Source organism: Choloepus didactylus, chromosome 2, assembly GCF_015220235.1.
Source record: "Choloepus didactylus isolate mChoDid1 chromosome 2, mChoDid1.pri, whole genome shotgun sequence".
In the NCBI taxonomy this organism is placed as follows: Eukaryota; Metazoa; Chordata; class Mammalia; order Pilosa; family Megalonychidae; genus Choloepus; species Choloepus didactylus.
This window is the reverse complement of record NC_051308.1, coordinates 195,155,997-195,182,787: the sequence shown is the minus strand read 5'-3', so window position 1 is coordinate 195,182,787 and position 26,791 is coordinate 195,155,997. Positions and strand designations below refer to the sequence as shown.

Here is a 26,791-nt window from a genome sequence, read left to right as displayed (position 1 = left end):
ATAAATCCTTTAGAAGGAAAAAGATTTCAGAAACCAGTTTCCTGGGAGTAACTACATGGCTTACTTGTTTGAACTATTATTTTGGATCTTGTTACCAGTTGCATTAAAATTACCACCTTTAGCCTGGTACTTTTGCAAATATACTTAAAATAAATTGCTTTCTCATTTTGTGTCTCTTTATTTCCTTCTTTAAATGAAAAATATAACACAGATTGTGATGGCACTAAGTAATTAACATATCTGGATAGTAGATGGTTGAATAACAAAATTTTTAATGCACAATCATTCCTGTTTGAATATTATTACGTATTCTTGTAAAAAGCAGTATTTCTTTTTCATTTCCAGAAACGAATAATAGGAAACATTATTTCTTTTATAAAAGGAAGCACATGTTATTAAATTCCAAATCTCTGCTAACCCAAATTTGGTAAATGCAGATACTAAGCCCATTCTCCATAAAATCTGATGTTTTAGGGCTCTTACTCTGACTTTTCTAGCTTCTTTTCACCACTTCCTTATACTGATTCTTTTCTCAAGCCAAACTGATTGTTCTCTCAAATTGCTGTTTGGGACTTTGCTTTTCTTTGTTTCCTCTACTTTCAAATGCCCTCTTTTCCACACTTAAATAAAATAGTCTTTGCCTAGCTCAGTTCCTACTGCCTGTGTGAATTTGAGCTTGCTACCTCAGCCTGGAAAATATTTTTCTTCTCTGAATTTATTTTCTAAAATTGCACAATAGTTTACAAATACTTATACTACCCTGTACTGCTAATTAGCTATTCATATGTATTGTATCTACATCTTATTCTCCCAACTAGTTTATGTACTTCTTGGACGCTAGAGCTATCATTTAGTCTTCATGTTCTTCAAGCCCAATGTTTTCACTAGGGTAGATACTCCCCATATGTTGTATACCTATTATATACTAGGTACTATGCAAAGTGAGGGTGTTGAAAAGAAATGGTTTCTTTCAGTCTTAAGTGGGTGAAGAGACAGGTAAACAAGTCATTGTCTAGTAAATGCTTTAATAGATATATGAACAAGGTACCATGGGAGCATTGAAAATTAATCTTACTACTGATGAGAATATAAATTCAAGAACATGATTATCAGAGTTACCATAGGAAGAAAGGCAGGAAAGGCAGTAAGTGCATTTCTTATTTCTCTCATTTACTTAAACATATACAGTCATCTGTTGTGATGTGGTTATTAACAGAATTTCATATATTTAGCAAACTTTTTAATTACTGTTATGGACAAATTTCAAATGTATACAAAGTAAACAATAGTATAATAAGACCCCGTATACCCATCACCCAGCTTCAACAATGATGGACACTCTGTGATTTTTGTTTCATTTTTATCTCCATCCTCTCTTCACTCCCTGCTTCAATGCTGTTATCTTTTTACAGTTTCAAGATAAAAGTTATATACTTTAAAGTGGACAAATCTTTACAGTTTTGACAAATGGCTGTATCTATGTAACCTATACACCAATCATGATATAGATTACAGAGCATTCCATCTCCACAGAAAATGCCTTCATTTTCTTTCCCACTCAGTTGCTTTTTCCTCACCACTGTTGTCATTTTTTTTTTCCTCTACCTCGCCTCACCTTACACCTGGTCAGTCTGACAGCATCTTCTCCAATATAGCCTGTGGGGCCAGTTTAATTAGATTGACGTATAGAAGTCTTTTGTCATTTGGAATTTTCTGAGATATCACCATTTGATCTTGTTCAATATAGAGTTTTAACATATATTTTCTTACTCCTAGCCAACAATTAGAAACCATCATATCCTAGGAATAGTTTACTTTCACAGTATGGTTGGAAATGTAGTTGATTAACTTAGCCCTTATAGCTTTTCCATTGTTGCCAGCAAACTTATTGTAAATATTTATTTTTCCAGATGAAACAGTTTCTTCTACTTTATTGGATACAAAGTGGAATAAGATTCTAGATCAACCTTCTCATCAACTGTCATTTAATCCTGCATTGGCCAGTGTGAATGAACCTGCAGTTTCTAATGAGTCACAGCCACAGCTGAAAACCTTCTCTCTGGCTCATTCAGCAGCTCTGACTACGGAGGGAGAGGACCATTGTGCTAATGGACAGGACGATAGTCTAAATCCAGAGATTGCCACAATGTGGATTGATGAAAATGCTGTTGCAGAAGATCAATTAATTAAGAGAAACTGTATTCGGAATGATCAGTGCAATGCTGTTGAAGTGGGAGAGAAGAAATGTGGAAATCCAGCTTGTCTGCCAGATGAGAAAAACGTTCTTGTTGTAGCCGTTATGCATAACTGTGATAAAAGGACATTACAAAGTGATTTGCAGGATTGTAACAATTTTAATAGTCAATCCCTCATGGATGCTTTTAGCTGTTCACTGGATAATGAAAACAGGCAAACTGAGCAAATTAGCTTTAGTATAAATGGATCCACTGAAAAAGATAAAAACTTAGAGAAACAAATGGATCCATTGAGTAGACCAAATACCGAGGGAAATGCTGTTAACCATCTATGCACTACTTCGTCTGATAGTCTAGCCAGTGTCTGTTCCCTTTCACAATTAAAGGATGATGAAAATATAGATAGAGACCCTCCCATGTCTACGATTACACATTTAACAATTGATTCTGTGATCTCATCCCAGGGAGCAGATGAAGGTCCTGTTGTTAAAAGGCAAGAGAACTGTACACCAGATGAGGTCCTCACTGGCAAAACCAGTTCTCCTAGGACAGCTCTAGGGAATCCAAACTCCCTTTCCCATTTGAGTGAGGGGATTCTGATGAAAAAAGGGTCAGCACAAGAGAGAGCAATGGAAGAATCCCTCCTATCTGGTTTACCTTTGCTTCTCAAACAAGACATGCCTAATGCGTCTGGAAGGGATGTTAACTGTGAACAGTTATCAGATTGTCTTGTGCCCAGTGAAGTTAGGGCTGATGAAAATGAAGATTGTGAACATGCAGAAATTCCTGGCACTACAAAATTTCTTAATATAACAGACCAATTCTCTGAAACTCGGGAGGTGACTAATTGGAAATTGACTAAACTAAATGAGCTCAATAACAGCCAATTAAATGAAGAAAATGAGAAGCTTCTGCAGATGAATCAGCTTGAGGACATTTCTGGTGATTGTAGAGGCGAGTGTAATGGAATGGCAGAAGCAGGTCTAGATTTAAAAGGAACTTGTGTGAATGAAAGTGAAGGATGTAATTTGTCCACTGGTATGGATTCACCAGCAGCACATTCTCTATCTAATGGTTGTGATTCCTATGGAATGCAGAGCCCAGTTGTTGCTTTTGTTCCAAAGACTTTACCCTCCAAAGAAGATTCAGTAACAGAAGAAAAGGAAATAGAAGAGAGCAAATCAGAATGCTACTTGAATATTTATGAACAGAGAGGAAATGAGACCTCAGAAGGGAGCGGACTGCTTTTAAATAGCACAGGTGACCTAATCAAGAAAAATTATTTACAAAATTTCTGTAGTCAAGTTCCATCAGTACTCGGGCAATCTTCTCCCAAGATCGTAGCGAACCTGCAATCTATCAGTGTTCCTTTTGGTGGTGCAAGACCCAAGCAACCTTCTAATCTTAAACTTCAAATTCCAAAGCCATTATCAGACCATTTACAAAATGACCTTGCTGCAAACAGTGGAAATAATATTAAAAACAAAAATGATATTCTTGCGAAAGCAAAATTAGGGGACAACTCAGCAAACAGTGTTTGCAATAGCTCTTTGGGAAACATCTCTATTGCTGACACAAATGGGGAACATTTAGAAAGTTATGAGACTGGAATCTCCAGTAGACCGTGCCTTGCGTTAGCTCCTGATAGCCCAGATAATGATCTCAGAGCTGGTCAATATGGAATTTCTGCCAGAAAGCCATTTACTACTCTGGGAGAGGTGGCTCCAGTATGGGTACCAGATTCTCAGGCTCCAAATTGCATGAAATGTGAAGCCAGATTTACATTCACCAAAAGGAGGCATCATTGCAGAGCATGTGGGAAGGTAAGTTGTGTGTATCACCTCAGAAATCTGGCATGTTCTTTTTGTAATGCTCAATTAGAAATTAATGAAGGCAATATGAGGTGAACATACTTCTGGTTGAGATGGCATTATAAAAATAATGTATGTAGAGTATTAAAGTTGAAAACCCAGTTCTAGTAAATTTCTTAATAAAAAATGAATGTGCATATTCTTAGAGTTTATATAATTTTTTTTGTTGCCAAGATTTAAGCTGAATCTGTTTTCATGATGAGATGAAAATTGAGGAAGTGTTAACATTGTGGTTTCTGTATTGATTGACACTTGGTTAATGGAATGATTTGAAATGAGGAAGTTGGTCTTCCTTTGTTGTAAGAAGTATTAACGATTGACTTCATATTTTTGAAATCTTGAGAAATTGAATATTATACTTAGAATCTGTCCAGTTTTTTCCCTAGTGGTTTTAGAACTTTATTCACACATTCCCTCCCTCCTTTCCTCCTCCCTCCCTCCCAGGTTTCCTCCCACGTAACTGTGAAACAAAATAGAGCTGGAGATTTTGCTCTGCTAAGGTGGTGGTATACATGTTCCAGGGTACTGTTCCCATACAGAATCTTTGAACAACTAGCAAAAAATGGCAGAGCAATTTTTCTCAGAACTCCAGAAGAGTTAAAGGGGTGCAGTAACTGGGCGGGTGCTGAATCAAGAAAACACGGCTTCGAAAAACGGTATGAGAAGCTCGTGGTGCCCTTGCTAGTCCTTCTCTTACCCTATCCCTTTGTGGGGTAGAGCCAGCTTGCATTCTGATTATCGGTCCCTGGCACTATTCTGAAGGGAGCAGAATAATCCCTGCGTACATCCTGCAGCGCCTGTATGTCAGGAACAATCTAATAGATGGTAGCTTGAAAGACTGGACCAGGAAACTCTTCTCTGGCTTGCCCTCTCAGAACTTGTTCTGCAATCAGAAGCAGCTTGCAGACACCTAAAGCAATATAAAAAACAATTAAGTCCAAGTGGCCTGCAGCAAAGGATTACCTGATTTAAGTCGTACGACAGAACACCCATGGTGGGGGTATCTATTTCATAGGGACTAGAGTGGGCATTCGAATTCCTGTAAATGGGGGAGTTCCTAAGGCTGTAGGCAAGCACAAGCTCAGGACAAGAAGCAGCCTCAGAAAAAATCAAGAGGATCATGCACTTCACATTCCTCTGACTAATCTATTTGATAGGAGGGCTAAACACTGAAGGAGAACACCAGCCTATGCAGAGGCGATTTGCAAAGACAGTGAAAAGATTTTGCTTTGGTTGGTTGGTTTTTGTTAGCTCCTGGCACTCAAGGAAACTTCTGTCATACGACTAGCCAGAATAAAGTTTAAGAAACAGGCAGTTCATGGACTAAATCTAGGGTTAACATGTTAAAATTAAAGTGTATGGTGTGTATGCCAGTTTGAATGTATTGTGTCCCCCAAATGCCATTATCTTTGATGTAGTCTTGTGGGGCAGACATTTTGGTGCTGATTAGATTTGCTTGGAATGTGCCCCACCCAGCTGTGGGTGATGACTCTGATGAGATAGTCCCATGGAGGCATGGCCCCACCCATTCAGGGTGGGCCTTGATCTGTGGAGGCATATAAATAAGCTGACTCAAAGAGAAGGAACTCAGTGCAGCTGTGAGTGACCTTTTGAAGAGGAGCAAGCTTGCTAGAGAGGAACGTCCTGGGAGAAGCCATTTTGAAACCAGAACTTTGGAGCAGACACCAGCCACGTGCCTTCCCAGCTAACAGAGGTTTTCCGGACACCATTGGCCATCCTCCAGTGAAGGTACCCGATTACTGATGTGTTACCTTGGACACTTTATGGCCTTAAGACTGTAACTGTGTAGCCAAATAAACCCCCTTTTTATAAAAGCCAATCCATCTCTGGTGTTTTGCATTCCGCAGCATTAGCAAACTAGAACAGTGTGCAACAAAAGATTATAAGACAAAGAGACAGGAAATAACAGCCCATTCAAAGGAACAAGATAAAAATCCAGAAACCTAGAAACCGTCATTGAAGAGGACCAAACTTTGGAGGTATTGGACAAAGACTTTTAAAAAACAATCTTAATATGTTCAAGAAGATAGAAGATCTAAATGATCAAGGAGATAGAAATCTCCTTAATATGCTCAAGGAGACAGAAATAAAGGATATGAGGAAAATAATGAATGAACAATATGAGAATCTCATTAAAGAGATAGAAATTTTAAAAAGGAACCAAACATGAGTAGTATCTTAAGATGTGACCCACCTTATTGTGGGTGGGTCTTAATCCTCTTACTGGAGTACTTTATAAGAGAATGAAATTCAGACAAAGAGAAATAAAGCCATGGAAGCAAGAAGCTGAAAGCAGTGAAACCTGAAAGAGAAGAGAGAGACGAGCAGACTCTGCTTTTTGCCTTGTCATGTGACAGAGGAATCCAGGATCACAGGCAGCTGGTCTTCAGGAAGAAGGTATCATCTTGATGATGCCTTAATTTGGACATTTTCATGACCTCAGAACTGTAAGCTTGTAAGCTAGTAAATTCCCATTACTAAAAGCCAAAACAAACAAACCAAGAAACCAAACAGAAGTACTGAAGACCAGCATAACTGAATTAAAAAATTCCCTAGAGGGTTTCAACAGCATATTGGAGCTGGCAGAAGAATGAATCTGTGAACTCAAAGTCAAGACAATTGAAATGATTCAGGCTGAGGAGCAGAAAGAAAAATGAATGGAAAAAAAGTGAACAGAGTTCAAAAGACCTGTGGGGTACCATCAAGTGTACCAGTATATGCAGTAAGAGAAGAACGAAAGGGCGAAAGGAATATTCAAAGAAGTAATGGTATAAAACTTCCCAAACTTAACAAAAGACATTTGGGAACCTTAGCAAACTGCAGAAGGATAAATTTGAAGAGAAGCATTCCCAGACATACAGTAGTCAAGCTGTTGAATGCCGAGGACAAGGAGACTGTTTTGAAAGTTGTAAGAGAAAAGCAACGTGTTATGTACAAAGGAGTCTCAGTAAGATTAAGTGATGAGTTCTCATCAGAAACTATGGAGGCAAAAAAGCAGTGGAACAGAATATTTAAAGTGATGAAGGAAGAGTTTGCCACAAATAATTTTATATCTGGTGAGACTGTCTTTCATAAATGAGGGAGCGATTAAGACATTCCCTGTTAAATAACAGGTGAGGAAGTTCCTTACCTCTAGACCTTTCCTATGAGCAATGCTAAAGGAAGTTCTTCAGACTGAAAGGAAGGGGCACTAGACAGTGGTTCAAAGCGGCATAAAGAAATAAAAACCTCTGGTAAAGGTAACCCCGTGGATAATTATAAATGTCAGTACTATTGTATTTTTTGGTATATATCTCCACTTTTTACGTCTTACTGGTTCTAAAATGCAAAAACTAAAAAAATGATAAATCTATGGTTTTGGACTTTCAGGGTATAAAGATATAATTTGTTAAAAGTACAAGAAAAAGCTGGGGGAATGGAAGGATATAAGAACAGTGTTTGTGTATGCTATTGAAGTCAAATTTGTATCATACCAAATGTGATTGTTACAGATTTAGAGTGTTAAATTTAAGCCCCATGGTTACCCCAAATAATGTATGTGAAATGTATTTCGAAATATCTGAAATATATTTCTGTATATTTCTGAAATATACAGGAAGAAACAAGGTACTCAAAATGCTACAGTACAGAAATTCAAATAAATATGAAAGTAGGCTTTAAGGGAAAAATGGAAGGATAGAAAAGGTGTAAGACTTACAAAGACTAAATAGCAAAGTGGCAGAAGAAAGTCCTGCATTATCAGTAGTTACTTTAAGTGTAAATGGATTAAACCCTGTAGACAAAAGGCACAGATACTCAGAGTGGATAAAAACTTATGACCCAACTATATGCTGTTTACAAGATTCTCAACTTAAATTCAAAGACGCAAGTAGGTTGAAAGTCAAAGGAAGAAAAAAAAATGCCATGCAAATAGTAACCAAAAGAGAGCTGGGGTAGCTATATTAATATCAGATAAAATAGACTTTAAGTCAAAAACTGTTATGAGGGACAAAGAAGTTCACTATATACTGAGAAAGGGTTAGAATTCAACAAGGTGACATAATAATTATAAATATATATTCACCTAATGGTGGGGCCTCAAAATATATGAAGCAAATATTAAAAGTTTGATGGGAAAAATAGTTCTACATTAATAGTAGGAGACTTCAGTATACCACTTTCAATAATGGATACAACATCTAGACAGATTATCAATAAGGAAATAGAAGACTTGAACATTATTCTAAGCCGACTAGACCTAACAGACATATATAAACCACTTTACCCAACAGCGGCAGAATACGCTTTCTTTTCTAGTACACATGGATCATTCTCCAGGATAGAACATATGTTAGCATACCAAACAAGTCTCAATAAATTAAAAAGCACTGAAATCATTCAAAGTATCTTGTGTGACCACAATGAAATGAAGCTAGAAATCAACAGGAAGATCAGAATATTCACAGATATGTGGAAATTAAGCAATGTACTCATAACCAATGGGTCAAAGAAGAAATCACAAGGTAAATTTGACTGTATCTTGAGACAAATGAAATTGAAAACACAACATAGCAAAACTTACGGGATGCAACAAAGGGCAGTACTATGAGTGATGTTCATAGCTCTAAATGCTTACATTAAAAAAGAAGAAAGATGTCAAATCAGACCCTGACTTTACAACTGGAGAATCTAGAAAAAGAAGAGCAAACTAAACCCAAAAATGGGATGAGGGATTAGAGTGGAGATAAATGGAACAGAGTAAAAAAAACAATAGAATCAGTGAAACCAAAGTTCTTTGAAAAGGTCAATAAAATTAACAAACTTGTAGCTAGACTGACAAGAAAAGGAATAGAAAACAATTAAGATCTGAAATGAAAGGGACCATGACCCCACAGAAATAAAAAGGATTATAATAGGACACTATAAACAACTGTATAGCCACGAATTAGGCAACCTGGATGAAATGTACAAATTCCTAGACATAGAAACTGCCTACAGTACAAACTACCTACTTTAACTTAAGAAGTAGAAGATCTCAGCAGACCAATAACAAGTAAAGAGATTGAATCAGGAATAAAAAACCTCCCCCAAAAGTGAAGCCCAGGACCAGATGGCTTCACAGGGAAATTTTACCAAACATTCCAAGAGCAATTAATACCAATCCTCATTCTCTGAGGCCAACAACACTCTTACACCAAAAGCCAAATAAAGATACCACGGAAAAGAAAATTACAGTCTCATATCCCTTGTGAATGTAAAAATCCCTAACAAAATGCTAGCAAACTGATCCCAACAGCACATTAGAATAATTATATAGCGTGATTAAGTGGGATTTATGTCAGGTGTGGTAGGGTGGTTCAACATGAGAAAGTCAGTTAATGTAATACACCACTTTAACAGAATGAAGGAAAAAAATCCACGTCATCTCAACTGATGCAGAAAAGGCATTTGACAAAATCCAGTGTTCTTTCTTGATAAAAACACTTAAAAAACGAGGAATAGAAGGGAACCGTTCTCAATATGATAAAGGGCATGTATGAAAAACCCACAGCTAACATCATACTTAGTGGTGAAAGACTGAAAACTTTGCTTCTAGAATCAGGAATATGGCAAGGATTCACACTGTCACTGCTGTTATTCCTTTTATCAGGGAGGAAGGAATCCCTGGCAACTTCTCCTTTCAACTTATTGGTCAGTTCTAGGCTACAGGTCCAATTTTAGACCAGTTGCTGGCAAAGGGGAACAGGATTGCCAGGACTGTTTAAGATCAATCATGATTTGTCTTCTTTGGGTTGAGCACAGTGTTGCCTGAACATAAGTGGAATTCTGTTAACAAGGAAAAGGAGGAGAATGGCTTCTAAGTGGACTATCAGCAAGGTCCTAATGAACACAAAAGAACCAAATGATCAGGAGCAAAAAGATAAATTAAAACTGAGACTGGGCTGTTGGGTCTCTGGTTATTAAAGTTTGAAGAAAATAATGTGCCTAATTCCTAAATATTTCTCAATATTTTTGTTAGCTGAAGTAGACCTGTGACCTGAACAGTCAGTTCCCTATTGTGGGATTAGATCCATCATTTTTATGTTGCTGAACATTTTGTGTACTGTGTATAACACTTACTGAAATTGTTGATTTCTTATGCAAATAATAAAAATATTTTTGCTCCAGACCAGCATATCCAGATTGTAATGAGTAAATAGGTACTTTTTGTGGATTCAGAAATGAAATGATAGCAAAATGCACATAAATTGAAAAATTAGATAGAATTTTTGTTGAGTAGGTAATATATGTTTAATACAGAATTCTGCTATGTAAGTCACATGGATTTATGGATTGGCTATGCACAATTCCACCCTTTTCCCCCCTTTCCATCTCCTTTTAACTCAGGGTTGTAAGGATTGATGAAACAATGTCTAAAAATCCTTGAGCTTCCCTGAAGAAAGGGCTTGTAAAATAAACACGGCTACAATTTTTCTCAGTATTAAGTTAATCAGACTGTCCTGGGAATGTAGATAGAATACCCCAAACAATATGAATTTGTAGAATAATGTTGAATGCTGAAAAAAGAAACTTTGTTCCATTCAAGTAGAATTAAAGTATATCCAGTAATTTCTCTACCTGGTATCCACAACTAAATTTTCTATCCTTCAGCAAGCATTTAATAAGCTCTAATATTTGAAAGGTTCTGGGCTATTGTAAATATATAAATTGGGATTGATGACCTCATGGAGTTTATAATTAGGACCACTGATTTGAGTAAATGAGGAGAGAGGAATATCCAGATTTCCTTGAGTTTTTTGAAAATAAAAAAGGTTATGAATCACTGATGTGAGTAGGCAAACAGACCATCCCACTACTAACTATAATACAGTGTATTAAGAGTGCCAGTTCTGTGTGCTTTACATTCATTCTTATTTAATCCTCATCACAGGTTTGTAGAGTGGGTGTTAAGTTTTCTTATTTGACTGATCAATAGTCTGAGGTTTAGAGAGATCAAGGAATATATTCAAGGTCACACAACCTGTAAGTGTCAGAGCCTGGATTCAACACCTCGGGTCTGACTAGAAAGCTAGTACTCTTCCCTTCAATCATACTGTTTGGTCTGGTGCTCTTCCTCATTCATACTAACAGTGTAAACAAAATACTTCAGGGACATTGAGGAATGAGATGTTAGTTTTGCCAGGAATCGCAGAGGGGTTCAGGAAAGTCATGACACAAAATGCAACTTAGGGAGATGTAAAAAGTAGATATAATTTATGGAATAAAGTTCTAGAGTAGGGGAGAAAAATGGGATCACATCAGAGCACAGCTGGAGAATTGGCCATAGGGAAAGGAAATACATTAATCTTACAAAGAATGGGTTGATTTAGAGACATTTGAATATAGAAGTTAATAGAAAATTGTAGGAAGTTATGTAGTACAGTATGGGGACTATAAACTGTTAATAAGTTGTAGATATTGTAATTGTTATATTTATCTTGGTATAATGTTTTACTTAAGTAGAATACAAAATACACTCAAACTTATGAAAGTTAAAATATTACAGTTTATTTCTGTATTACTATAATGGGGATCAAGGCATACGGGTCCATTTTTGCCTTTGTTAGTTGGAAAAACGTGACGCACTCTAAAATGCTAAGAAAATGTGGGTTTTATTTTATAATTATATGATGGGTGATGATGAATTATAGAAGAGAAAGAGTTAAGAGAACCCCTTTCCCAAAAGGTGCCCTGTACATTCAAATTATCGCCATTGTGATACATCTTTATTAATTTCTTATGGCAGTCACTGATTCCAGCAGATCATGGTTATTCATCTTCTGTCAACCTCCATTGCCTTGAATATTTTGACCCCTTTTCATACAAGCATTTGACTTCAAAAGCCTAGGGAAACCATTGAGTTTAAGAATAAAGTAAGGAGAGGTTTTTCAAAAGGGTGGAAGATTCCGAAAAGGAAAAAAAGTTGTACGTCTTTTATTTTGGTCATTTGGAAGACATTGTCACACTTTATCTGCTACCTTCACCTATGTGGCCGATTATGATGTACTACTGTAGATAGTAGTAGAAAGAAAAATAGCCATTAAAAGTGAAACTTCTTGAGCTAATACTTGGTTTAGATATTTTGTGTTTGGGATGGTGTAGGAGATGAGAATAGAGTAAAACTTTTGAACATTCCAGGCTCATCTAGTCTAACATAACAATTCTCTGAGATACAGTTACAGATGAGAAAAATATGCCACAGAAAGGTTAAGGAACTTGCCCCAAATTGCAGAGTTTATAAATGAGGGAGTGCATGGGTTTTAACATAAATCTGTCTGATTCCAAAGTCCCATATTATTTTTTCCCTTCCTTTTTAAATTGTAAATTATGCATTACTTAAGATTTACCATTTTAACAATTTTTAAGTATACAATTCAGTCATGTTAACTACATTGAAAATGTTGTATAACCATCATTACTTTTTCCAGAACTTTTTCATCATCCCAAGCAGAAACTCTGAACCCATTAAGCAACAATTTCGTTCTTCCTTCCTCATAGCCCTTGTTAACCTCTGTTCTACTTTTCTGCCTCTATGAATTTACCTAGTCTAGATACTTTATATAAATGTAATCAAATAACTTCCTTTTGTGTCTGGCTTATTTTAATCAGCATGATATTTTCAAGGTTCATCCATGATGTGGTATGTATTAGAACTTCATTGCTTTCTTTGGCTGAATAATATTCCATTGTATGCATATGCCACATTTTCTTTATGTTTCTACCTTTTGGCTATGGTGAATATTGCTGCTAGGAGCATTGGTATGCAAATATCTGTTTGAGTCTCTGTTTTAAATTCTTTTGGGTATATACCTATGAGTGAAATTACTGGATCATATGGTTATTCTGTTTTGAGTAACTGCCAATGTTTTTCACCATACACATTCCCACCAGCAATGCATGGAGGGTTCCGATTTCTCCACATCCTGGCTAACACTTAATTTCCCCCCCTTTTTATTTTTGACAATAGCTGTCCTTGTGGGTGTGAAATGGTATCTCATTGTGGTTTTAATTTGTATTCCCCTAATGGCTAGTGATGTTGAATATCTTTTCATGTGATAATTGGCCATTCATACATCTTCTTTGGAGAACTGTCCGTTCAATTCCTTTGTCCGCTTTTAAAATTTGTTTTGTTGTTGAGTTGTAGGAGTTCTTTATATATTTTGGGTTTAATCTCTTATCAGATATATGACTTGCAAATATTGTCTCCTATTCTGTGGGCTAGCTTTTCACTTTCTTGATAATGTCCTTTGATGCATAAAAGTTTTTAATTTTAATGAAGTGCCATTTACATATTTTTTTCTTTTGTTGCCTGTTATGAAGATTTTCCCCTTTGAAAGGTCGTGAAAATTTCCCCCTATGTTTTCTTCGAAGAGTTTTATAGTTTTTTTAGCCCTTAAGTTTAGGTCTTTGATCCATTTCAAGTTAAGTTTTATGTATTGTATAAGGTAAGCACCTTTTTACTACACTGGAAATAGTAACAAAATTTATCTATACTTGAATTGCTTGTTAGAAATGTAAGTCAGTGTCTTTGGGTGAACTGTAGGTTTGAGCCATGGTAAAGGATTGGGAATTTGAGTATTTGGATTCTTAAGACAAAAATGTTGAGCGGTTGGTGCTATTAGGTGATGGGGAGCTTAGCAAAGGTAGCAGGATTTTTAGGCTTTACTTTACCTTTCAGACTTTGAACTAAAAATTGAAAAAAAACACTGAGCACCAAGTCATTGAAGAGGAGAAGTTCAGTGGCAATAATATATATCACCCCAATTTACTCATGCTATTTTTTTCCACATTAATTTACTTTAAAAGTATAATTCAAAACAGATAAATTTCTACTGCATTAGTGGTTTGAATACACAGAGCACAAAAGAAAACTCTAAGAGAGATAGTAAGGAAAATAGCACTGGAATATGTATGAAGAGTTCTGTTTCTAACCTCTTGGGGGAAACCTTTCTCCTTCTGGGCCTTTTGTTTCCACTTCTGTAAAAAGGAGGAATTGCATAGACTAGGATTTCTGTTTCCTTGCAGCTCTAGAAGAGTTTGTGTGGACCTTTGTGTTTAAAAGAAAAAAGAAAAGTGCTAACACGGTTTTATCTCTGTAAAATTATTACTAAATTTACTAATCAGCTGAGATCACTTGTGTGGGAAAACGTGCCTTTAAACATTTTGAAATGTGCCTGCCTGAAAGTGTTTTTTTTCTGGAAATCATCCCAGTTAGTCTGGAATGCTATTTATGAGGGTGTGAGCTCAGTGGGCTACCCTTAAGGTTTTATTTTGCAATTACTGCTTCCTTTTTTGATACGTTTGTCACACTAGTTTCTTTAAGGTCCTTTTAGACACACATGATCTTCATCACTTGCAGTTAAAAAAAAAATAATAGCTTGGTGACATGCGTAACATCAAGCTGCAGATTGAAAAATGATCTAGATTAATTTTTAACATAGTTGTGGAAAGCTTTTTATCTTCTTTCAGATACTTGAGAATATAGAGATTTGACAGATAATGAGCATTAATAAATGTAAAGTAGAAAATGTTTTATTGGTGTAAAATGGAAAACTGCAGTTAGTTTCTAACTCTCCTTGCATTTAATTTGAATTCGTATTCCACAGTAAAGTCAGGAGTAATTTCTAGCAGAACTATATAATAGTACTTTTATATTTGAGGCATATCACATTTTTAGTTTAAGTGAAAAAATACTTTAAAGAATTAAAATCTCATATTGAAAATAAATGTTCAGATTATGAATTGACAATAAAATACACATTTTGACATGGGATGAAGAAAGCCAGTACTTTTCATTTAAACAAAGAATATATACTCCCAGTTAAAAATCAAATTATATTAACAGGCTCAAATTTAAAATGGCAGCATCCAACCCATCTCTATATATCCCCAGTCCAACTCCATAGACTTACCTACTTTTATTAAAATAATTAATAGACTTTTTTTTAGAGCAGAAATATTGAGCAGAAAGTACAGATTATTCCCATATTATACCCTTCCCACTTTCTCCTATTATTAACATCTTGCATTCTTATCGTACACTTGCTACAGTTGATGAGCCAATAGTGATACATTGTTATTAACTAAAGTTGATGGTTTACCTTAGGGTTCACTCGTGTACACAATTCTATGGGTTTTGATAAATGTCATATGTCCACCATCGCAATAGCATGCAAAGTAGTTTCATTGCCCTCAAAATCCTTGTGCTCCACCTGTTCTTCCCTCTTTCCTCGTCCATGAACCCCTGGAAATTACTGATCTTTTTACTGCCCGTATAGTTTTGCCTTTTCCAGAATGACATATATTTTGAATCATACCGCATGTAGTCTTTTTCAGACTGGCTTCATTCACTTAGGAATATGCATTTCAGGCTCCTACATGTCTTTTCATGCCTTGATAGCTCATTTTTTTTTTATTGCTGAAGAACATTCCATTGACTGGATATACCACAGTTTGTCCATTCACCTGTTGAAAGGTTGCTTCCAGTTTTTGGCAATTATAAGTAAAGCTGCTATATGCATTCATATGCAGGTGTTTTTCAAACATAAATTTTCAGCTCATTTTGTAATTATCTTAGGAGCACTATCACACTGCTTATTGTATGGTAAGCCTTTGCTTAGCTTTGTAAGAAAACGCTAAACTGTCTTGTCAAAATGACTGTGCAATTTGCATTCCCAACAGAAATGAATGTGAGTTTGCATGTTCCATGTCCTCACCAGCAACGTTTGGTATTGTCTGTGTTTTAGATTTTAGCCATTCTAATAGTTGTGTCGTGGTTTCTCATTGTTTTATTTTGCAATTCTCTAATGACAAGATATTGAGCTTCTTTTCGTACGCTTGTTTGTCATCTGTTTATCTTCTTTGGTGAGGTATCTGTTTAGAGCTTTTACTAAATTTTTTTTTTGATTAGGGAAGTTGTGAAAAATGCAGAAAATCATGCATAAAATACAGGAGTCTCATATACCACCCAACATCTTGCATTGGTGTAGTACCTTGTTACAGTTGACAAAAGCACATTTTTATAATTGTGCTATTAACTATATAGTCCATGGTTTAATTTGGTTTACTGTTTGTGTTGTACAGTTCCATGAATATTTAAAAAAAATTTATTCTAGTAACATACGATCTAACATTTCCCCTTTTAACCACATTCAAATAAACAATTCAGTGCTCTTAATTACATTCACAATGTTGTCCCACCATCGTAACTATCCATTATCAAAACTTTTCCATCATCCCAAATAGAAACTCTGTATGTTTTACTCATTAACTCCCTACTCCCTATCTCTACCCACCCCCCTGGTAACCTGTATTGTAGATTCTGACTCTGAGTTTGTTTATTCTAATTATTTCATATCACTTACATCATATAATATTTGACATTTTTTGTCTGGCTTATTTCACTCATCGTGATGTCTTCAAGGTTTCATCATGTTTTCACATATACCAGAACTTCAGTCTTTTTTATGTCTAAATCATATGCCAATATGTGCATATATCACATTTGTTTATTCATTCATTAGTTGATGGACACTTGGGTTGCTTCCATCTTTTGGCAGTTGTGAATAATGCTGCTGTGAACATCAGTTGCAAATATCTGTTTTAGTCCCTGCTTTCAATTCTTTTGGATATATACCTAGAAGTGAGATTGCCAGGTCATAGCTTTCTGAGGAACTGCCAAACTGCCTTCCGTAGTGGCTATACCATTTTACATTCCAGCCAGCAATTAATTAGTGTTCCTATTTCTCCACATCCTCTCCAACACTTGTGATTTTCCCTTTTTAAATATAGTAGCCATTCTAGTGGGCATGAAATGATACCTCATTGTAGTTTTGATTTGTGTTTCCCTAATGGCTAATAATGTTGAGCATCTTTCAGGTGTTTTTTGGCCATTTGTATGTCTTTTTTTGGAGAAATGTCTGTTCTAGTCCTTTACCCTTTTTTTTTTTTTTTTTTAACTTAAATATTTTTATTCCTTTTCTTCATATCCAAAGGTGGCATTTCTGAACTAAGATCTTATATGTTGTTCCGGTTATCTATTGTTTTTTTTTTTGTTTGTTTGTTTTTTTTTACATTCAGTTTTATTGAAATATATTCACAAACCATACAGTCATCCATGGTATACAATCAACTGTTCACAGTATGATCATATAGTTATGCATTCATCACCACAATCTATTTCTGAACATTTTCCTTACATCAGAAAGAATCAGAATAAGAATAAAAAATAAAAGTGAAAAGAGAATACCCAAACCATCCCCCCATCCCACCCTATTTGTCATTTAGTTTTTACTCCCATTTTTCTACTGATTTTTTTTCAATTTTTTAACTTTGTTTATCAAAAAATTAAAAACAAACAGGCAAACAAGAACCAAGAAAACCCCACAACATTTCAAACAAAGCAATGGATTAAGGAAAACAAATAACCTAAAATAACTACTTTGCTTCCAATAATCCTTTACCCATTTTTAAATTAGGCTGTTTGTCTTTTTGTTGTTGAGTTGAGGAATTCTTTATATATTCTGGATATTAAACCCTTAATGGAGATCTGATTTCCAAATATTTTCTCCCATTGAGGAGATTTTCTTTTAAGTTTTGTGATAAAGTCCTTTGATGCACAAAGTTTTTAATTTGTTAATGCCCCACTTATCTTTTTTTTTCTTTTGTTGCTTGTGCTTTGAGTGTACAGTCTAAGAAACCATTGCCTAACACAGGGTCCTGTAGATGCTTCCCTGCGTTTTCTTTTAGGAGTTTTATAGTTCTGGCTTTTATATTTATGTCTTTGATTCATTTTAAGTTGATTTTTGTATATGATGTGAGGTAGGGGTTCACCTTCATTCTTTTGCATATGGAGATCCAGTTCTCCTAGTACTGTTTGTTGAAGAGACTATTCTCTCCCAATTGAGTGGTGTTTGCCCCCTTGTCAATAATCAGTTGGCATTGTGCTAGTTTGGCTATATTATGTCCCATCAAAAAGCCATATTCTTTGATGCATTCTTGTGGGGGCAGATGTATTCGTGTTGATTAGATTGGAATCGTTTGAGTGTTTCCATGGAGATGTGATTCAATCAACTGTGAGTGAAATGTTTGATTGGATAATTTCCATGAAGGTGTTACCCCGCCCATTTAGGGTGGGTGTTAATTGGATCACTGGAGTTGTATAAAGGAATTCATGGACAGAAGGACCTCAGAGCAACAGAGAGTGACGTTTTGAAGAACAGCTGCAGCTGAGAGACACATTTGGAAGACGGCCATTGGAAGCTGACACTGACATTTTGGAGAACACCATTTTGAAATGCAACCAGGGAGCAAGCAGATGCCAGCCACGTGCCTTCCCATCTAACAGAAGTTTTTGGATGCCATTGGCCATTCTTTGATGAAGGTATATTGTTGATGCATTACCTTGAACCCTTTATGGCCTTGAGACTGTAAACTTTGTAACTGAATAAACCCCCTTTATAAAAGCCAATCCATTTCTGGTATTTGTATAACGGGCAGCATTAGCAAACCAGAACAGCTGTAAACATGAGGGTTTATTTCTGAACTCCCAGTTTGATTCCATTGATTTATATGTCTGTCCTTGTGCCAGTACCATGCTATTTTTTTTTTTTCTTCAATGTTCAGTTTCCTTTAATGACCCTTATCTCCCTGAAGGGCAGGTGCAGGCAGCTAGGTGATGGCAAGTGATGCTCACTTGCAGATCTTGCCCTGGTTGAAGGCTTTGTCCATATGCTGGAGGGCTGCCTCCCAGGAAAAGGACCCTTGAACAGCATCTGGGTCTCCTTTGTGCCAGGATCCAGCTTCCACCATGTGTCTGACTCATAGTCCACCTGCCAGTCTGGACTCAGCAGAAAAGCAAGTTCCTGGCCTCAGAAGATCCACATTCCGGAAATGGAGCTGCTATTGTTGGTTCCAAAGAGGATGACTCTGGCAAAGTCATTCTTCCTCAGCTTGTCCAATCACGGGAACATTCCAGTGATGAGGTTGCCGCTCATGAGGGTCTGGGTGAATTTTTCAGGGAGTGGTACTCAAAATACCACAAGGACTGGCAGTCCTTATCAAAGTACTCCCAGAAATATGACAGCACCACAGAAACTGTATCCTCATTGGAATATTTGCACATGAATTTATCCAGCACAAAGGTTCTCTTGGGCAGGTGAGAAAGTGGTCTTTGGCCTTCGGCTCAGCAGCCACTGCCTGCCCATATTCATCCATCTCCTTTTCAGGCACAGGGGCAGCTGTCATTTTCTCCTGTTTCCACTGAGCCAGGGCTTCTGCTTCTCCTCCCATATACCTTTGTTTTTCCATAGGATGTCTTTTTTAGTCTGGCTCTCCGCAAACTTAGCACGAAACTGTCACCTCCCACAACACAGCCTGGAACTAGGGCTGATTAATGCAGGTGAGGAACCAACAATTGGTATCAGGAAAGGCCTGGGGAAAAGAAGCCTCAAAGACCTGTTTGTAGAGCCACTACAGGGTGTACACAATCATGATGTCAATCAGTATCACATGTTCGTCCATCAGAAAAGTCCTTATGTTCAAGTGAGCATACAGCAGCTCCAAAATTTGCCTCACCCCTCCTTCACATTCTCTGTGGCCTGCTTGTTGTGTCGTATGATGTCCAAGGTGGGGAACACCCAGGTACTGGTTGGGGAGACTATGTTGCTGTCAGCAAAGCTCACCCACCTGGGCTGCTGCCTCTGAAGTACTTCCCCACAGCTCCTCATTGGTCACATAGTAGGCAATGGCATTGCTCTCAAACATGCAGAATCCATTGTCACCCTCAAATGCTGGAGCCTTGCCAGCAGGAAATTTGCAAAGAAATTCAGGAGTGCAGTTGGTTTGGCCAAAGTGGAAGTGGAGTGGTGTGGAGAGAATGTGGACCTGAGCCCCTCTAAACTGAGCAGCAGTGAGGGCCTTGAAGTTCTCTGGATATGGTCCCAGCCATCATGGTGATTCTGCAGAGAAAACCTTGCTGTTTTGATTACTGTAGCTTTGTAATAAGTTTTTTTTGTTTGTTTGTTTGTTTTTTTTAATAGAGAAGTTGTGGGTTTACAGAAAAATCATGGCATCAAATTCGGAATTCTTATATACCACCCTATTATTAACACCTTGCATTAGTGTTATACATGTTTCAATTCATGAGAGAATATTTTTCTAATTGTATTATTAACTGTAGTCTATTGTTTACAGTGGGTTTCACCATTTGTGTTGTACAGTCCTGGGGTTTTTTTTTAATTGAATTTTTATTCTAGTAACATACATTAAAAGAACTTCACACCATGATCAAGGGGGATTTATCTCATGTATGCAAGTATGGTTCAGCATATGAAAATCAGTTAATGTATTACACCACAGGAACAAAACAAAGGGGAAAAACTGTGATGATCCCAATAGACGCAGAAAAGGCATTTGATGAAATCCCTTCTTGATAAAAACACTTAGAAAAAAAATAGGAGTAGAAGGAAACTTCCTCAACATGATAAAGAAAAACCCACAGCTTAACGTCATACTCAATGGTGAAAGACTGAAATGAAAGCTTTTTTTCTAAGATCAGGAATATGACAATGATGCCCACTGTCACTGTTGTTATTCAGCATTATACTGGAAGTTGTAGCCAGATCAGTTGGCAAGAAAAAGAAGTAAAAGGCATCCAAATGGAAAAGGAAGAAGTAAAATTTTCATGATTTGCAGACGACATGATCCTATTTATAGAAAGTACCCAAAAATCTACAACAAAGCTAATAGAACTAATAAACCAGTTCAGCAAGGTGATAGGGTACAAGATCAACACAGAAAAACCAGTAGTGTTTCTATACAGTAGTAATGAAAAATCTGAGGAAGAAGTCAAGGGAAAAAAATCTGTTTCCAATAGCAACTAAAGAATAAAATATCTAGGAATAAATTTAACCAAGTATGTAAAGAACTTATACACAGAAAACTACAAAACTTTGCTGGAAGAAATCAAAGATCTAAAGAAAGGGAAAGACATTCCATGTTCATGGATTTGAAGACTAAATATTGTTAGGATGTCAATTCTACCCAAATTGATTTACAGATTCAACATAAACCCAATCAAAATTTCAACAGCCTTCTGTGCAGAAATGGAAAAGCCAATCATCAAATTTATTTGAAAGGGTAAGGGACCCTGAATAGCCAAAAACATCTGGAAAAAGAACAAAGTTGGAGGACTCATGGTTCCTGACTTTAAGACCACTGCAATAAAGCAAATGTACTAAAGCGAGTCACATGAATGTTTTGGTTTCCCAGTGCATATAGAAGTTATGTTTACACTATAACACCTTGGGAGAAAGAAGCAAGGATGCACGGGAACTGAGAGAGAGGAGCGAAAAACAGAAGCCCAGAGACATTTTGGAGAAAGCCATTTTGAAACACAAGCTGGGAGCAAAGGACCAGCAGATGCCAGCCACATGCCTTCCCTGCTGACAGAGATGTTCCAGATGCAACTGGCCATTCTTCAGTAAAGGTATACTTTTGTTGATGCCTTAATATGGACACTTATCGCCTTAGAACTGTAAAATTGTAACCTAATAAATCTTGTTTATAAAAGTCAATCCATTTCTGGTATTTTGTATAATGGCAGCTCTAGCAAACCAGAACACCCCCCAAGAGGCTGTGCTGGCAAAAGTGGGACTTAACCTATGTCGTAGCAATCATCACGTTGTATAGTCCTTGTCCTTCTCCTCCATTGGGCTGTGTTCTAGTTTGCTAATGCTGCCGGAATGCAAAACACCAGAGATGGATCGGCTTTTATAAAAGGGGGTTTATTTGGTTACACAGTTACAGTCTTAAGGCCATAAATTGTCCAAGGTAACACATCAGCCATTGGGTACCTTTACTGGAGGATGGCCAATGGTGTCCAGAAAACCTTTGTTAGCTGGGAAGGCACGTGGCTGGCATCTGCTCCAAAGTTCTGGTTTCAAAATGGCTTTCTCCCAGGATGTTCCTCTCTAGGCTGCAGTTCTTCAAAAATGTCACTCTTAGTTGCACTTGGAATATTTGTCCTCTCTCAGCTTCTCTGGAGCAAGAATCTGCTTTCAACTGCCATCTTCAAACTGTGTCTCATCTGCAGCTCCTGTGCTTTCTTCAAAGTGTCCCTCTTGGCTGTAGCAGCTTGCTCCTTCTGTGTGATCTTATATAGTGCTCCAGTAATTTAATTCAGACCCACCCTGAATGGGTGGGCCAACACCTCCATGGAAATTATCCAATCAGAGTCATCACCCACAGCTGGGTGGGGCACATCTCCACAGAAACACTCAAAGAATTACAATCTAATCAATACTGATAACATCTGCCCACACAAGATTACATCAAAGATAATGGTGTTTGGGGGGACATAATACATTCACACTGGCACAGGCTGTAAGGATCTTGAGATTAGTACTGGTTTGTTTTTGTATTCCCAGCAGTAAGCACAATAACTGGAACCTAGAAAGTGCTTAATAAATGTTCATTAATAAATGAATGAATGAGTCCTAGATCATTAATTTATTCAACAAACACTGAGTGTCTGTTTTTGTTTGTCAGTTTGTTGAGTGCTGAGTTTATACTGATAAGTAAAACAACATGGTCCTTGAATTTATAGAATGTAAAGGTTAGTGGAAATGACCTAAACTAACCAAAAGGAAAAAAACAAAACAAAACATGTGATTACAAATTTTGGTAAGGGCCACGAAGGAAATAAACAAGTGTTAATGTGAAAAAATGGGGGTGGGGGGTAGATCTCAAAGTCTTCTGCAAAGTGACATTTTAGATAGCCCTTAAAACTTTCAGAGTCAGTCATTCCACTAACAGGGAGAAGAGTGCTTCAGGCAGAGAGAACAGGATGTGCAAAGTCTCTGAGGAAAGTACCTGTTCAAGAAATTGAAAGAAATCTAGTGTGGCTAAGGTATGATGATTGAGGAGAGAGTGATATAAAAAGAGGTTGGAGAGGAAGTCAGGGAATAGATCATGGAGGACTTTGCAGGTCATGTAAGGAGTGCAATGGGAAGGTATGGGAAGGGATGAGATCCCCTAGGAAAAGAGTGTACAGAAGGAAGAGAAGCTGAGTCTCTGAGGTCAAGCATAGGAGGAGGACCACAGTATAAGTGAGAGAGAAGGAGTGGCCAGAGACATAGCCAGAAAACCAAGAGAATTTGGTGTCTTGGAATTCAAAAGAGGAATGTGGTTTGTGGAAAGAGGGGTTATCACCTATGTAAAATGCTGATGAGAGGTCAATTAAGATATGGATGGGAAAGGAACCATTGGACTTGGTTATATCAGTGTTATTGATAAAAAATTTAGTGGAACAGTGGATACAGAAACCAGATGGGAATGGGTTGAAAATGGAATCATAAGTGAGGAGTTAGAGATTTGTTTTTTCAAGAAAAGTTGCTCTGAGGGAGAACAGAAAAAAATGGAGCAGTTATTAAATTAAGATGGTAGTTATGGATGGATTTTTTTTTAAGGATGGATGTACTATTTATGTAATATCCTAAATGATCCTCTAGAAAGGAAGTTTTAGTCAAAAGAGGAGATGGATGAAAGTAGGAGAAAAATCTTTGAAAAAGCCAAAGGAATGGAATCTAGGCCCATTTTGAGGGTTTCACTTTTTTTTTTTTTTATTAAATTCAGTTTTATTGAAATACATTCACACACTATACAATCATCCATGATATACAATCCACTGTCCACAGTATGATAACATAGTTATGCGTTCATCACCACAATCTATCTCTGAACATTTTCCTTACATCAGAAAGAACCAGAACAAGAATAAAAAATAAAAGTGAAAAAAAACTCCCAAATCATCCCCCCATCCCACCCCATTTGTCCTTTAGTTTTTATCCCCATTCCTCCACTCATCCATACACTAGATAAAGGGGGTGTGATCCACAAGGTCTTCACAATCACACTGTCACCCTTTGTAATCTACATTATTATATAATTGTCTTCAGACTGCTGGGTTGGAGTTTGATAGCTTCAGGTATTTACTTCTAGCTATTCCAATACATTAAAGCCTAAGAGGTGTTATCTCTATAGTGCATAAGAATGTCCACCAGAGTGACCTCTCGACTCCATTTGGAATCTCTCAGCCACTGAAACTATTTCGTCTCATTTTGCATCCCCCTTTTGGTCAAGAAGATACTCTCAGTCCCACGATGCCGGGTCCACAGTCATCCCCGGGAGTCATACTCTGCGTTGCCAGGGAGATTTACACCCCTGGGAGTTGGGTCCCATGTAGAGGGGAGGGCAGCGAGTTCACCTGTCAAGATGGCTCAGTTAGAGAGAGAGAGGGCCACATCTGAGTAACAAAGAGGTACTCAGGGGGAGACTCTTAGGCACCATTACATACAACTTTAGACTCTCCTTTGTGGTAATAAGCTTCATAAGGGCAAGTCCCATGCTCAAGGGCTCAGCACATCAAACTGCCAGTCCCAATGTTTGTGACAACATATGCTAGGGGATCAGCATCTCAAAGTTTAGAGATAGGCCTTACAATTCAGGGATAGAGTTAACTGCTGTAAGAGCTTACAATCTAGGGACTATTACAATTATTGTGTCCACGTTAGGCTATGTTCTAAGATTCAATTCTGAGTTTACACATTGTAGTTAGTCCATATTCGTGAGGCATCATCCCTCTCACCATGTTTTCTCCAACACTTTTACTCCTATATATATATTTTCCTACAATTTTATAGAGTTATATTCACATACCATACATTTATCCACAGTGTACAATCAGTTGTTCATGGTATCATCATAAAGTTGTACATTTATCACCATGAGGGTTTCACTTTCGATGGGAAAGGAGAAGGTAGGAACAAATATGTAAGTTTATGCATTTATTGAGAGCATGTAAAAGTTTAAGTCTGATTTACTCATATTTCACACAGAAAATATTTTTTAAAATATTGTGAGGGAGAAAACAGGGATAGAGAATGAAAGCTTGAGGAGAGATGGACAATTACCATGGAGTGGGAAAGTAATTCCTACTAGGAAATTAAAATTTTGAGAGCCCTCTGAGACTTGAGATCAAACCTTCAGTTATCATTTTATACTAATCTAATCCTGATTTCATACGAGACATGGTGAACAAGTGATGTGAATTGGAGGAGCAAGAAAAGTTCTAGAGCCAATCTGTGCTGCTGTCTATCCATACATCCATCACCGTTCTTTTGTTCATTCATTTGTTCATTTCTTCATTTTGTAGGCATTTACTTATTGCTTAGTGTTCTGTGTTTTTCACTGAATAGATGCAAAAAAAGTTGACGATATAGCCACCCCACTATAAGAATCATACAACTCATATTTCTGTAGATGACAGGACTTTTATATTTAACAATTACAAAGCTGCAAATGCTCGGCAGTGGGAGACAGACAGATGATGGTGGTGGTGGTGTTCATGATGAGGAGAATGAGATAACTAATATTTACTGAGTACTTACCATGCACCAGGCACTTTTCTAAATGATTACCTGTATTACTTTAATTAGTACACATAACAATCCTATGAGGTATAGCCACTGCTACAATAGACCCTATACAAGTGAAGAAACAGGTTTAGAAAGATTAAGTAACTTGTTCGAAATCATACAGCCGGTAAGTGGAGTTAGTATTCACACTCAGGCGGTGTCAGTAGAGCCTGCACTCTGACTTCTAGAGGCTACATTCCTATCCAGTATGCTGTGATTCCCAGGAAACAACAAATAAGGGAATGAAGAAATTTTGAGTGCTTAGTAAGTGCTGCTTCTCTAGAAGCACCTGGAATATGACCAGAGAGTTCCCAGGAAGCCAGCTTAGAGGGAAATAGAAGGGACCTAATGTTTGTTTAGTGTCTACCCTGTGCTTGGTTTATTATCTAATTTAATATGTCTAGTAAACCTGTGAGATAGGTGGTGTTATCCTTCTTTTACAGTTGAAGAAATTGAGGTTGTGGAACTAGGAGCCAACAGGTTTTTTCTGGCTGCATAATTTATTTTTGGATAACTTGAGTGACAGTCAATTTTGTTACTATATGAAAATTACTTTGGGAAATTTTGGTAGTGAATAGAGAATAACCTTCACAAGACCTGAATTAGCAGTACATTAAAAATAGATAATGTTTTGGCTTATTAACTTCAGTGATCACTTTTCTCAAGGTTTATTTTTGTTCTCTGGTGTTAGAACATGGCCACTGGTTGTGCTTCTTGGAGAGCAGGGAGGTAGTAATTTCTTACACTAACAGTTTGTTAAAATGTGGTGCTGAGAGCATGTATTTCTCATAACTTTAGGAATAGACAAATGACAACACAGACTATCCAGCATTATATATAGAAATATAAAGCGTGCTATTAGCAGTAGTATGAGTGTGCAACAAACCTAGGTTCAGAATAATCTCAGCCACTTAACAGCTTCTTTGTAATCTTGTGCAAGGTACTTTCATAATCTGTAAAATGAAAGTGAGAAATAATACGTAACTTGTACAATTGTATATAATAAGTATCTGTTGAATGAGCTGTGAAGATTAGAAGTAATATATGTGCAGTACCTAGGGGATTATCATTAAATGGTAATTTATTACAATTATACCTTTTGGAAAATTGTAACAGTTTTTTTTTATAAAGTGTTGATATTTATAACTTCCTTTGAAACATAAATCTAGTTGCAAAGCTTGATAATTCATATGCAACCTGATACTGGATC

The 26,791-nt window shown here is 36.9% G+C and overlaps 1 protein-coding gene and 1 pseudogene across 3 annotated transcripts in view; one reads left to right on the top strand and one right to left on the bottom strand.

The window, feature by feature from the left end:
- ZFYVE9 (zinc finger FYVE-type containing 9) overlaps positions 1-26,791 on the top strand; it is a 205,389-nt gene that overhangs the window by 88,269 nt on the left and 90,329 nt on the right. For 2 of the 3 annotated variants that reach the window (XM_037827231.1, XM_037827230.1), the window contains exon 4: positions 1,911-4,018. The exons of the other annotated variant lie outside the window; for it this stretch is intronic. In XM_037827231.1, coding sequence (XP_037683159.1) covers positions 1,911-4,018 — 2,108 coding nt within the window. The remainder of the gene's footprint in view (positions 1-1,910; positions 4,019-26,791) is intronic. 3 annotated transcript variants of the gene reach the window in all.
- On the bottom strand, positions 18,797-20,047 carry LOC119528182 (annotated as a pseudogene).